Source organism: Gouania willdenowi, chromosome 15, assembly GCF_900634775.1.
Source record: "Gouania willdenowi chromosome 15, fGouWil2.1, whole genome shotgun sequence".
Classification (NCBI taxonomy): Eukaryota; Metazoa; Chordata; class Actinopteri; order Blenniiformes; family Gobiesocidae; genus Gouania; species Gouania willdenowi.
This window is the reverse complement of record NC_041058.1, coordinates 7,109,712-7,123,476: the sequence shown is the minus strand read 5'-3', so window position 1 is coordinate 7,123,476 and position 13,765 is coordinate 7,109,712. Positions and strand designations below refer to the sequence as shown.

Here is a 13,765-nt window from a genome sequence, read left to right as displayed (position 1 = left end):
GGTGTCAGAGTCTCATACATGATCTTTAACGCAGAACTAAGTAACTTTTGCACCTTAATAAATCTTTCTCATAGTCCATATGAGGGTAATACAAGTGTTTATGGGGAGATTGGGGGGTCTTTCATCTCCCCCTGCTGTCTCTGGCCAGAAAACGGCACTTGCAACTTTTCCTACCTCCGACCCGGTGGTACGACGTACTGCTTTACGGCAGCCCAATATAAACTAATGCTTGATTATGACATGGTTGTCTACAAATTAACTTTTCTCAAACTTATATCATGGCGGAGCCTGCAAAAAAAAAAAAATGGCAGAGAAGACCTTTGTCCATAAAACGGAGCAACTCCATGCAGTGACAGCTCAGCAGCAGCACACAGCAATCACACACACCGTCGATACAGCCACATGGATGCACACAAACTCGTAACCCAGCACTCCATCAGGCAGCACACACACAAATATCCATCCATCCATCCATTCATCCATCTTCAGAGCCGTTTTGTCAGCACACAAACAAACACATCACACACATTTCCTCACTCCCTTCCGTCTTACTCCCACATCATTCATTTATTTTACTTGTCTCTCTTCCTCATACTGTTCACATGGTCACATGGGACTATATGTGTGAAAGCACCCTTAGTGTCACTGTTGTATTAGGATCTTTCAGTGATCGGTTGCTACCGTCTTGGGAGAGCAAAGGTGTGCATGTCGCTGTGGGGTGGGGCAGGTGGTGGGGGGTGAAGCGTTTTTACGACAGTGACATAACCAAAAGGGACCTTTAGGGGGAACGCTAAGCGCAAGTTACTTAGTTCTGCTGTACATTCATGGTTAAATGAATTAATGTGATGTATTTTGTTATCTCGTAAGCAGAAAATCACGTTTGAGACAAAATTATTGCGTGGGACACACTGTGTTCTTCTTACTTCCTAATTCAACAATAACCAATATCCAATCAGATTACTTATAATAACCCTGACTGATGTGCGACTGCATGGGCTTCAAAGTTTTGATGATTTTACACCAAGATTTGACATATTAGGAGCCAATTTGTGAGAACAAATCTTGAGCTTCTTTTCAACTTGAGCGTCTGTCTCTTCGCTCCAATAGGAGCTCCTATCTCGTCTCCACACTGCTGATAAAGTATTTGACAGCCCCCTGTGCATTCCCTGTAACAACTTACCATCTGCTGCTGCTAGTCCCAGTTATGTGAAAATGCGTTGATAAGCTGGTGTCGTTTATCTGTGTTAAAACTTTCCAGACTGTCACAACCTGACTGGAGATCTCAGTGAAATGTGGGAATATATCAGCAGTTACAAGTTTATAGCCAAAGCACATGAAGCACATAAAAAGAACTCTAGATAATATAATGTTTAGCTTTGGTAATTAATTATCATTTCTTACTATAATACCTTAAATTACTATTACAATTTTTATTTTATGTATGTATTAGTTACATGTCCCAACAGCCAGAAGCTGTGGATGCAGACCGAGGCACCCCCCCCTCGACCGCCACCCAGTCCTCTCTGTACCCGACCCCTACGGCTCCCTCTGCGGGTGGTGGGTCCACAGGAGGGCGGGCCCACGTCGTCCTTTTGGGCTAAGCCCGGCCGGGCCCCGTGGGCAAAGACCCAACCACTAGGCGCTCCTATTCCAGCCCCAGCCTCAGGCCTGGCTCCAGGGTGGGGCCCCGGGTGCGCCATACCGAGCGACGTCACAAGATTTGGGTAATGACCAAAAGGACAAGATCTCGCATACGGGCGGCAGAAATGAGTTTCCTTCGCAGGGTGGCTGGGCGCACCCTTCAAGATAGGGTGAGAAGCTCAGTCACCCGGGAGGAGGTCGGAGTAGAGTCGCTGCTCCTTCACATTGAAAGGAGCCAGCTGAGGTGGCTCGGGCATCTGTTTCAGATGGCTCCTGGTCGCCTCCCTCGGGAGGTGTTTCAGGCATGTCCTATTGGGAGGAGGCCTTGTGGAAGGCCCAGGACACGCTGGAGGGGGGACTATGTCTCTGAACTGGCCTAGTGTCGCCTCGGGGTTCCCCCAGAACGGCTGGAGGAGGTGTGCGTGGATTGGGAGGTCTGGGCATCTCTGCCGAGACTGCTGCCTCCGCGACCCTGCCCCTGATAAAGCGGAAGAAGATGGATGGATGGATGGTATGTATTAGTGGTGGGACTTGATTAAAAAAATAATCAAATTATTAGAGACTTTGTAATTAATTAATTTAGATTAATCTAAATTAATCACCTAACAATATTTGGCATGAGAAGCAACGTTTTTACCAATTTAAATGGATTTTGATTGAATCAATGAAAACAATATATGAGCTTAAACAACAAAATGTTTATTATTTTCATCACTGAGTGCAAACAGAACATGCAAATATGAATGAAGAATATTCTGATTGCTGATTGGAGTTCATTTCTGAAGTAGTAAACTGGAGTCATTTGGGCTATTTGGAGTAATTTGGTGTTGCAAAACATTCATTTTAATTTTAAGATTATGGCTCCCTCTCGGTACTTCCGGTTCCGGTTCATGACATAAAAAGAAGGTCAAAATGAAAAACTAATATTAAAAACGTTTTTGTACTGCTAAAATGTATTTAAGTTAATTATTTCCTTTAAATCACGGGTCATGGAGTCCACTTCCTCCTCCGTCTACATTACTGTGCCATGCTAGCGTCAGCGTCTCAAAAATTTCACGTGAGCTCTCTGAATAGATCATTTTAAACCGTAAATACACATAATGACTCCAGAAAAACACAAACAAAAAATACATTAAAATGAGTAACATCCATAATTGGCCATAATTGACAACTCTACTTAAGCCCCTCCCACTATATGAATACATACTTCCAACGTGCACTGTACAAGTTGTTAAAAAAGCACAAACTTACTCTTTTTTTTTTCTTGCACAATTTGCACACAACTGGGTTTTTGTTTTCCATCCGGTGTTATTATAAACTAAAATTAACGCCCACAAAGCAAAGCAATGATTCCCTCTGGTTTTCCCCTTTCTTATATTGTAGTCATAGCATCAGTTTTATGGGTGTACCAGGAAGTCGTGAAATGAGAAAGGTTCTGCACTGTTTGTGTGAGTTATTTTTCTGTAATTAATTAATTAGTCCGAGCCATAGTATTTATATAATGTTAAGCATTTTTATCATTTTTTTGTATACATTTTATTACGTTTATTTTTAGGTAACTATTTTGATTGGGTTGGTTTTCTAAAGATAAAATATATGGTTCGAGACAAGAAGAGGATTGTGTGAAGATATCTAATCGATAGCGTAATTTACAATCATGCAAAGGAACACTATCTTCTTTTAGCTCTTACATTATCATTTTATTTCTCTTTATTGGCTGATGGTTTTCATTTTATGTTAAGGTTTCATTTATTCAGACAAGTTTTTTTTTTAAATGTACTTTGAAATTCTCCTGACATGGAAGTCGAAATATGACAAGTGATCAAAGTTAATATCCTGAAAAAGAAAACATAATATTTAAAAAAAAAAAAAAGAAAATTAAATGAACTTGCAGGTTTTCATTTTACTTAATTGTATTTGATATTTTATCTTCATTATCATATGTCCTATTTTCTCACCTTATTTCCTCATTCATTGCCTTTTTATTGTTTTTACTATATGTGTAAAACACTTTAAACCCTGTTTTTGAAAAGTTCTATATAACTAAAGATTATTATCTGAAATCTTGCCCAGGGTGCCATATTGCTTAGGGCCAGCACTGGTTGTACATAACAGAAATAAACAGGTTGGAAATCTGTGTATTAATATGGAATCTTGTGGAAAAAATATTTATATTACTGGAGGTGTATCTAATCTTTATTAGACACTAGACAACCACCTCTCTGAGTTAAATTCTAATTAATCTTATTTAACTTCCTCAGAAACACTGATTTATAGGAAGCAATGCTGCCCTCTGTTGGTTAAAGTGCATCATTACACAGCTGCAGGACATTCAGGCTTTCAAAAAAATGTTTTTGCCATCTACACTTTGTACCAGAAGAGGATCTGTTCTGCATTTCAATGTGGTTCCAGTAACATTTATGAGAACTCAGAAAGGAAGGAGGCAATCGTATAGGAATCATAAATATAAATATTGTCACTAATTCTTAATGTTTTTGCACTCAAGATAAACTAAAATGTTGAATATCTTTCTTTTTTTTTGCATAATTCATCTTTCCCTGTTGTTGAATATAATTACAATGTTGTAATCACATAGTAAATGCTAATTACATCCTAGTAAGGGCAAATGAGATCACGTTCATTCACAATAAGGGGAAAGGATGGAGAGAGGGAGAGAAAGAGAGAGAAAAAAAGGGGGGAGATAGGGTAAAAAAAAAAAAATCTATTCATCTCCTCCTCCTCCCTCTGTCTGTGTCTGTAAGGGAGGACAGAGAAATGTGAGCTTTCTATCAGAGGAAAAGGGAGGAGAGATAGGAGAGAGGAGAGGGAGGAACGAGCACCATACGACAAGATGAGAGAGAGGAAAGTGTGACGGAGAGAAGAAGAAGAGACTGGAGGAGATAGATACACACACATTTGTTTTCACTGCAGAGGGGTCGACTTCAACTGGGACTCTAAAAGGATAGAGAGAACACACACACACACACACACACACACACACACACCAAAGTGGAAGAGCAACCCAAGGATGCAACATGAAGGTAAGCATTGATAACTCTGGTACTCCATCCATCCATCCATCATCCATCCATTATCCATCATTCATCCATTCATTTAAACTCTTTGGTCTGGTTTCCAGCTGTGACAGTGCTGATGTTTTTTTTTTTTTGGTTGGTAGTAAGGCGGCACAATTAATCAAATTTTAATCGTGATCGCAATCTTGGTTATCACGATTAAATGAACTTGATCGTGGACAATATTTACATTTAAAATGTGTGTTCTGTTGCTGATCTTTCTCAACCATTAGTCAGCGGCAGCTTTGAGTTTTTTGGTGGATTGATGAGAGCTGAGAGCTGAAATAGTTTCCAATGAGTTGCATTTCGTGAAAGCACTCTGTAATAGTGTATTTATTCAGTTAACCCTCGGTACATTTTTAATTCTTGGGTTAATTTCCTTTTTTTTGGTATAATTTTTATTGAAAGCTTCATGTTGCACTGTAAACTGTTCATATATGTTCTCTGTCATCTTTAAGTGGCTCTTTAGAGTCACAGTATGAGTGATGCAGTGATAATCACGATTAAGGGTGTAAGAAATAATGGATTCGGTGATAAATCGCGATATTTATTGACTATGAGTACCCAGAAAAGCGCTATATAAATTTGATGTATAGTAATAATTTCACAGCGCAGTTATTGTATTGATAAAAAAAAAAAAAAAGCCAATCCATCCATCAAGGTTTAATGGCCTTGCTTTCTGTCATTTACAATAATCTTTATATTGATTTTTTAAAAAAACCCATATTAAATTATTATTACTATTGTTTCATTTTACTACAAGCATTGAATTTCACCAAACCTGTGTGGGCCGAACCTTCTAGTTAAACTAGATTATCAATATTTTCATAAAAGTGGGCGAATTTGTTTCTTTGACTGGGAAACTGTAACTTAATAAAAGCTGAAACCTCTCACAATAGAATCTATTCAGTTCTTGACCTGGACTTCTAATCTATGCCAACTGTGTGTCAATTCATTTTCAAAGACCCCAAAAATAATAAGTGTTATGGCAATTTTTATATTCATCATCATATCGTCAAATGTATGTTCATGTGTACAATTTGTCATGTTTTAATACATGATGACTCCATTACTCTTTGCACTTTTGAACAGCTGAATCATGTTAGATTAAACAGTACAGATCGTTTTGTACTCAGTGCAACACAGAGTCTCTGCTGAAGGCCAAAACTCACACTCACATGCAGATATACACGCACACACACACTATCAAGGATAGATAAGAGTGGCGCCCAATCTTCCTCATAAAATAAACGTCTTCATCATCCTCAAATGTTTCCACTGTTGGGCATCTGACTCCCTCCTTCTCCTCACCTCAGGGTGGAACTTTTTCTGTTATCTGTATAAAAGCTTAAGCTGTGAAACTGTTAGTTAGAGTGGGTCTTGCCTTTTTGCTCTGCCACGAGCCTTTTGCCTTTCATTCTTTCAGGATGGAAGCTTCTTTTTTACTCATTTTTTCTTTAATTTTATAATACATCTTTTTTATAAAATTATCAATGCCTCGCCTGGACTCCATCATTCAACCAGAGCAATAAATCATGTCTCCAAATGAGGTCAACTGCAAATTTGCCGTGACAAAAGGCTTGAAGTAAAAAAATAAAATAAAAAATTGATTCGGTGATATTTCGCAATATTTCACTGCACGATTATTGTATCGATCCTAAAAAAACATCCAAACTGATATTTTTTATTCATGTTTTTTCACAAAAAAAAAAACATTTAATTATGCATAGCACGTAAACGTCAGTGAACCACACCAGACCTTGTTTAACTACCTCACTCCTTAATGCATTTTAACTTGGAAGTTGATTGCACTTTATTTTCAATAAAAAAAAAATATTCAAAAAAAATCATAATTAGTTCCCATTTACTCTTTCTAGCAATTAAAAAAAATTAAATTAATTATATTTCATTCCATTAATGACATCACAATATATCGCAATGTATATAATATTGTTTAGTATCGGCATATATAGTATCGTGACATGAAAATCGTGAATTGTATCGCATTGTCAGATTCATGGCAATGCACAACCCTAGTCATGCTGCACTTTGTGGATCGTTGTCCACACAGGAAACCAGTGTGTCCATAATATTGTTTTATTAATAATTAGAAAAGTGTGTATACTATTCACTCTGCATGTGTCTGTGGTAAACTGTGCAGAATGGCTTGTCTTTATATTATATTATAGGAATATTCTGTTAGGTTTGATGAGAAGTGCTGCAGTCACTTTGTGAGCTTAAAAAAACAGATTGTGTTCTTTTGAAATGAAAAAAAAGGGTCTGTTTAATGCAGCAGCAGCAGCAGCAGCAGTTGTAGCAGTAAAGCTCCTTTCAAACTTCCCTGGGAAGCTTCTTCTTCTTCTGAAGGCATGAAATGCATTCAGAGCTTTCCTTTGTTGTTTTTGCAAGTGTGCATTCTATTTGATAGTTGAGAGACGCACATAATCAATACGACTCTATAAACATTTGCAATTTATTGGAATTGATTTGCTCTTACAAACAAATAAAAGTTGGTGTTCTGGTTGTGTACTGAGGCTTAACCTCTAAATATTTTATATGAGATGGACCAATAATTTCCTGGTTTTATTGGATATTTTTTCCCAGGTTTTATTCCATATTGAACAATACTCCCCAAAATCTCGAGGGGATTTTTTTTTTTTTTTAATAATATGACCATCCTACATGGTTTAATCTCCAAAACTGATCCTGGATTATGCAGCAATGTTTGCTAATAATATTGATCTACTCTAGAAAATATTGCTGATGCAAGGATTTACAAAATCCATGAGCATGTTGTATTTTTCATACTGTATATGGAGAAATTAGTGAAGCAGCTAAAAGTCTAATAATAATAATTGGATTCTCTACCAAAGGTACATGAAAACAATTAATGAAGATTTACAAGAATACATGACTTGTTGGGTTTTTTTCTTCAGAATTCTATACTTTGATAAGCGCTACGAGATGACTATTGTTGTAATTGGCAGAATATAAAGTTGAATTGAACTGATATAGTATGTTAAGGTTTCATTTATTCAGACAACTGTTCTTTAGGAAATCCACTTTGATCTCTTGATATGTTTCAAATGTCAACTGACAGTCTTCATCAGAGGCATCTGGTGATCTCTTTGATGTTTCCTTTGAAGTTTCCTTGACTTCAATTGAATTAAATTGAATGATTAGTTCTCAAGTCATTGAAGGTGATTCCTATATATTAAAAAAAAAACAGGTATGTGTGCACACATCACATTTTAAACTGCATCAGTATTTATTTTGTCACATTTGTTTGAGAATAGGGCCGGGCGATTCTACCTAAAAAAAAAAAAATCTCCAATTTTTTTAAAGAAAAATAAAATTTTCGATTTTTTTAATGCACTTAAAAATTACTACAGACATCAGAAATTTGCATAGAACAATCCCAAAATAAAAAGTAAATGAGGCTCTGTCATTCAACAATTTCAAGCTTTAACCCAGGTTTAAGAAAAAGTGCAACAGCAACTTCACAGTAGCTTAAATTCTCTGATAAAGAAATCAGATAACTACATATTTTATAACATTACTATTAAAAAATAATAAACTCTTCCCTTAGCATCTCAGCATAGTGCAAATAAAAAATTGAACATGGCTGTGGCACACATATAGCCTACTCAAAGGGTAAACAAAAGTAAACAAAGAGGGGGTGGGCTCACATCGGAATGCAAAAAAGTCCAAAAAAACTGTGGTGGGAAAAAAGAAAAATATTTAAAATTAAAAAAAAAAAACTTGAACTTGAATTTGCAAAATAAAAATTGTTTTTATCTACAGATTCGATTAAATCAATTTTTTTGCCCAGCCCCAATTGAGAAAGATCAAAACATGACCATAGGTTGTCAAACTTCGTGTCTAGGGTTCATATTTACCCAGTTTTTAATTAGAACTTATCTAAAGATCTCGGAAAATAGTTTTTCAGGTTAGCTTACAGTAAGTCTCTAAATCAGTGATCTACAAGTCGATTCCTGGAGAGCCACAGTGCCGCATGTTACCCAGCTGGTACTTGACACTTTCCTGAGGCTGAGGGAAACCTTTGTGCAGCTTTGCAGAAAACCACATAATGAAACCTGAAGAATCTGAGCATCTCAAAACGTGCAGGTCTGCAACACTCGAGGATCTCCAGCTCTGATTGGCTGCAGGAGTGAGTGCGTAACGGCACGTAAGAGTATTGTTGTGCATTCTAGGATAGATTGTCATGTTTGAGATTGTTCCTGTGGTCTTGATTGGGAAAAGCAGGAATAGAGAAGACAGAGGGGAAGTTGGATGAACAGGTAACAATTAAAGAATAAATAATGTCTTTATTGTGCTTCATTGTTTACTACCAAACAGCAGAGTTGGAACTGTCGCCCCCTGCGGTCAGAGATTATTTTTTCGGGTCACAACAGTTTTAGTCCTCTGTCAGTAAACCAAAGACATCTTTAACTTTTCCTGATTAATTAAAGCAACCAAAAGTAGCACAAATTGCCATTTTGATAGAAAAAGCTGCTAAATGACCTAAAAGCAGGCAAATGGGGCCTAGTGATGTCATCAATTATGTGATTTCAATTTGTGGGAATACAGGTTTTAAAATGGTAAAGTAATCCCATTTTTAAAAAATGCTAATAAACTAATATGGTGCAAAATAATGCGTTTTGTTAGACATATATCTTATAATAAGAACATTTTAAAGATTTTAGGCCAAATTTGTAAAAACAATGAAGGATCCTTTTAACAACTTAAAAACCCAGCGTCCTTACATTTCAGCTTTTCTCTACAAAAATCAATGGAAAACTTTTCTTCTGAAAACACTTAAAGTTTTAAACAATTGTCAGACAACAGAGAGTCTAAGTATATGGATAAAGTATCTATTAATCTGTGTCTCTCGATGTTACTTACAAAGATTATCATGAAACAAACACTAGATCTCCTACCAAGCATGTACGTCTCTGAACTGGTCCGCCTTTATTGGCTGTTTCATTGAATCACTGATCAATGTGCAGCATGACTCAGAGCTATATAATGACATCACATGGTTATTGTGTTTTCCTGTAATTTTATCCATCTTGGACGATCAGATAGCCGACCCTCACATTCTCCCAAGTCTTTCACGGATAGATTTTCCCATCTCTGTTTCCTGTCATTGTCTCTAACTCCTCCAGTTCATTTCTCAGTCTGCCCTACCACTCCAGTATTGGTGCCATTTGTGAGAGCGTTGAATGAAACCAGGGAATATAGGGACGATAATAAAGAAACTAGAAAAATGAACAGGTGGTTTGGTGGCAAAGGAAGGAAGAAAAGACATTAAAGCAGCATGTGGCTCATGATTTTTCTGCCCGACAGCATCAAGGCAATGATAGATGAGTCCACAGATACACACAAAATATGTAATGACACAAACACACACCTAGAAGCCTTCAGCACACAAAAGGGAACAAAACACCTGAATGGGTTTCCTTGGTAACCTGGCTCCTGCTACTCAGAGCAAGCATTTAGTGTGTGTGCGTGATCAAATGTATCTCCTAACCTGTTAACATCGTGTTTTCTATCAATATGCTCAGCACTTGAGTGAAAGAGTGGGACAATGTTTTGTGTGACAAGTTGTCACAATATTAAAAGGCCACAAGATGTTGTTGTCAAGGGTACAAGCTATCACGATATTGTCCTAAGTCATTTTAACTGGCTCTTTTTTTAAGTTCTATTTGCATAGTGGCATTTTAGGCCCATTAAATTGGAAAACTTGTGTATTTTATATTCTCTTGAGTTGAAAAAGTCACACCCAGAGTGTATGTAAGTACGGCCAGAGTTTGAAAAATAACCATGCTTTTATTTGACTCTATTTTTCCCATTGCAAAAAGATCTCTGTATTGTATATCATCTTGTCTTGTGAACTTTGTATATCGTCCGACACATACTTTAGAGTGTTTAAAAACTTCAGGATTAGATCATCTGCCTCTGTGTCTTAGCCTTTGAATGATCCAGAGTTTGTCTGAGGTTTACCCGTCTTCCACCCAGAGTATAAAACTTGGGCCTCCTTTGGTGACCTCGCTGGCTCCCTATCTGCCTGGCTGGTCTTGGTGGTCCAAGTCCATACCATGGCTTCCAATAGCAGCTCTTAAGTGCACATCTGTTGTGGACACAGGCATGCCTGGGGCTTCAGAAGAGCTTACAATGTGACAGAATAGAAACACTCACTCCCTCTGTTCACTTTTATCTTATAATGTCTGAACAGTTCGCTTTCACTCTTCTTTTCATTGTTCTATCTAACTCCCTTTTCCTTATATTAGGTCGTAACACTGCCGTCCCTTTTTATATCTCTCCCTCTAATAAAGTCTGGTTTACCCTTCCCTAAGAATAGATGGTAATAGCCACAAGTACGCAAAAATAATAAACATATCCTTTTACAATTTTATAATTAAGATTTCACATACGTAGTGTTAACCTGAGAAGAACATATGCAGACATGGGGGGAAAAACAGAAGAGAAGCTGTGTTTGGGATCAGGAAAGGCAGGATTAATGTTAGATAGATGTCTGCTTTAATACTTACAGTTCTATCGTATGTTCATAAGTACCTACCTTGCACTTAAAGGGATTCTCATGCTCAACCCAAATGGCAACAACAGTGCAACTGAAAGATTATTATCAGTAACATTAAAGCTGATATCTGGAGTTTGAGTGAACATCTCGATGTCCCGCCCTCAACAGCTCTACTTCCTCCCCTGCCTCTGCCAATCTACCAGAAGCATAACTACAAAACCTACACAAAACCGTTGGATTAAAACATGTTTATTACCCGTCGGTGAGAGATGTCGCCAAATTCTAGTCCGTTCGGAATCTTTTTAAAAGTAACAAGTCCCTCCACTTTTGAAAAGCAGCTCTGAGATGAATTCTGTTGCGGTCACGAAGACGTTAATCAACAAGCTTTAAACCTGGACTTTTCTTTTCTTTTTTGTAGAAGCTTTATACGTTGGCAATCATGGGATGGGTAACTGGAGTTTCGTAGAGCTCCTCCATGACGCGATGCTGCTCAGTGATACCGGTTTGCTATTGTGACGGTGCATTCACTTTGATTGACAGTGGCCTGCTCCAGGAAGTCGAAGCCTATTGGCTGGGTGAAGTCGGCGCTTTCTTGCATTTGTAAAGGGGTCTATGGATGAAGGCGGGACTTACTCTATATACATTAAAGTATATGATTGACCACCGGCAGTAGACCATAGTAAAAAACTAGTTAGGTAATTTTTCGCATTTGAAAAGAATCATAAATAAACATAGATTTCTCAGAAACTCCAGATATGAGCTTTAACTAGTAGGGTTGGCAGCTGATGTAGAGGTTGTGGAGGTCGACATGTTTGACAAATTGTGACAAAGTGATTACTCAAGGAAGTGGTTCATTTATGTAACTGATTTGATCAGGTTAAAGGCCTCTAATGGTTGCCATGGTAGCCTAGACTTCCCTGTTTTAAGGTGTATTCCTTGTTCAACCCGGTGGAATGCATGGCTTTGTCGTTAGATATGACGGTAAAATATCTGCGCAACTCCTCAAATTTTGTAACGTGCATTTGCACACTTTAGATTTTTGGGATGGAGAAAAGTCAACAACTGAAGTCTGGTCTTAGTTTTTAGCCACACATTTAGCTAGTTATATTCATATATTTTCTTCAGATTATTTTGTAATATTGAATGCAAACTACATGGTGCTGACATCTATTTTTTAAATAGAGGAAGAAAATCAGAAGGCGAGTGATGATGATGATGATGATGATGATGATGATGATGATGATGATGATGGCAGAACATTCAGTGCTTTCAAATAATAACTGTTTTATGTGACTAAAAATGACAATATAATTGTATTATAAATACATATTACGTGTGTTTGAAGGCTATAAGTTTATGTAAATGACTCCAGAGACATTTATTACACTACTTAGTAAGTAATTTTTCAGCATTAGACCGATCACCTATAGTGCATTATTATGAAAACAATTACATTTTTCTAAAGTTTGTATTTGCTCACATAAAATGATCAAATCATTTTTTCAGTTTAAAATGTTACAGCATAAGTATGCGGTGCCGAACGTGAAAACTCGTTCACTGTTTCATGGCCGACATATTTTGAACATTTAGTTAATTTTTCTTTTGTTTGAGACAAATTCATGAAAAACAGCAAGTTCTATATCATTGCTAAAAAAAAGAGTAAACATGAAACATAAATTTAAATGTAAATGTTAAATCAAAATCTAAATCCAACATTTAGATTTACATTTATTTATGTATACACATTTTTAGCAAAGATACAGAAAATCCTATTTTACATGAATTTGTCTCACATGAAAGAAAAATTGAGCTAAATAATAGGAATGTGAGCTAAATGTTCAAAATATGTCAACTATGAAAAACTGACCGAGTTTTTACATTTAGCGCCCCATACATAAGTGATTCACTTGATACTTCATCAAAAATCCATGTTTATGAATTTTGCCATGTATATGTGTTCTCATTGTAAAGCTGAGTAAATAAGTCTTTTCTGGTTCAGAACCGATGCACAGAATGCACATATTTTCTCTGGGAACCTGTGAGTGTTTGTGTCTTTGTTTTTTCTGCACGCCATGGCCTTTTGTGACAGATTTATGGCTTCAGTCCCACGCGTCTCTTTTTCTTTCTGTCTCTTCCTCTGAGCTGTGGAGGGAAAATACATTTCTCAATAGGTAACAAGGTCTTAACAGGACCAAATAAACATCGCTTCTCCGGAAATGACAAGATCTTGATCTGAAGAGCCACTATAATCTGGTTTATCGAAGCATTAATAATGAATGGAGAAAAGGTCGACTACGTTGGTCATTATAACACTCGCCACCTACATAATTAATAAGTTATCCATCATATGCATTCGTGAGGCAATTTTAATTTATTTTTACCCAGCAGTGTTTACTGTGTATATGTTACAGATTTTCGTCCATTGTTTAGTCGACAAATGATTTTGTTGTGCAAATTCCACATTTCAAACCCTGCTTCAGCTCTCGGTCGCAGATTCACATCCCTG

At 37.0% G+C, this 13,765-nt stretch overlaps 1 protein-coding gene across 1 annotated transcript in view; it reads left to right on the top strand.

Annotated features, from left to right (window-relative positions):
- The first annotated feature begins 384 nt into the window (after positions 1 to 384).
- The window catches only part of LOC114476909 (inactive phospholipase D5), a 51,077-nt gene continuing 37,696 nt past the window's right edge, over positions 385 to 13,765 (top strand). The window contains exons 1-2 of the mRNA XM_028468911.1: positions 385 to 388; positions 4,612 to 4,682. Of these exons, the coding sequence (XP_028324712.1) occupies positions 4,677 to 4,682 (6 nt within the window). The 5' untranslated portion in view covers positions 385 to 388; positions 4,612 to 4,676. The remainder of the gene's footprint in view (positions 389 to 4,611; positions 4,683 to 13,765) is intronic.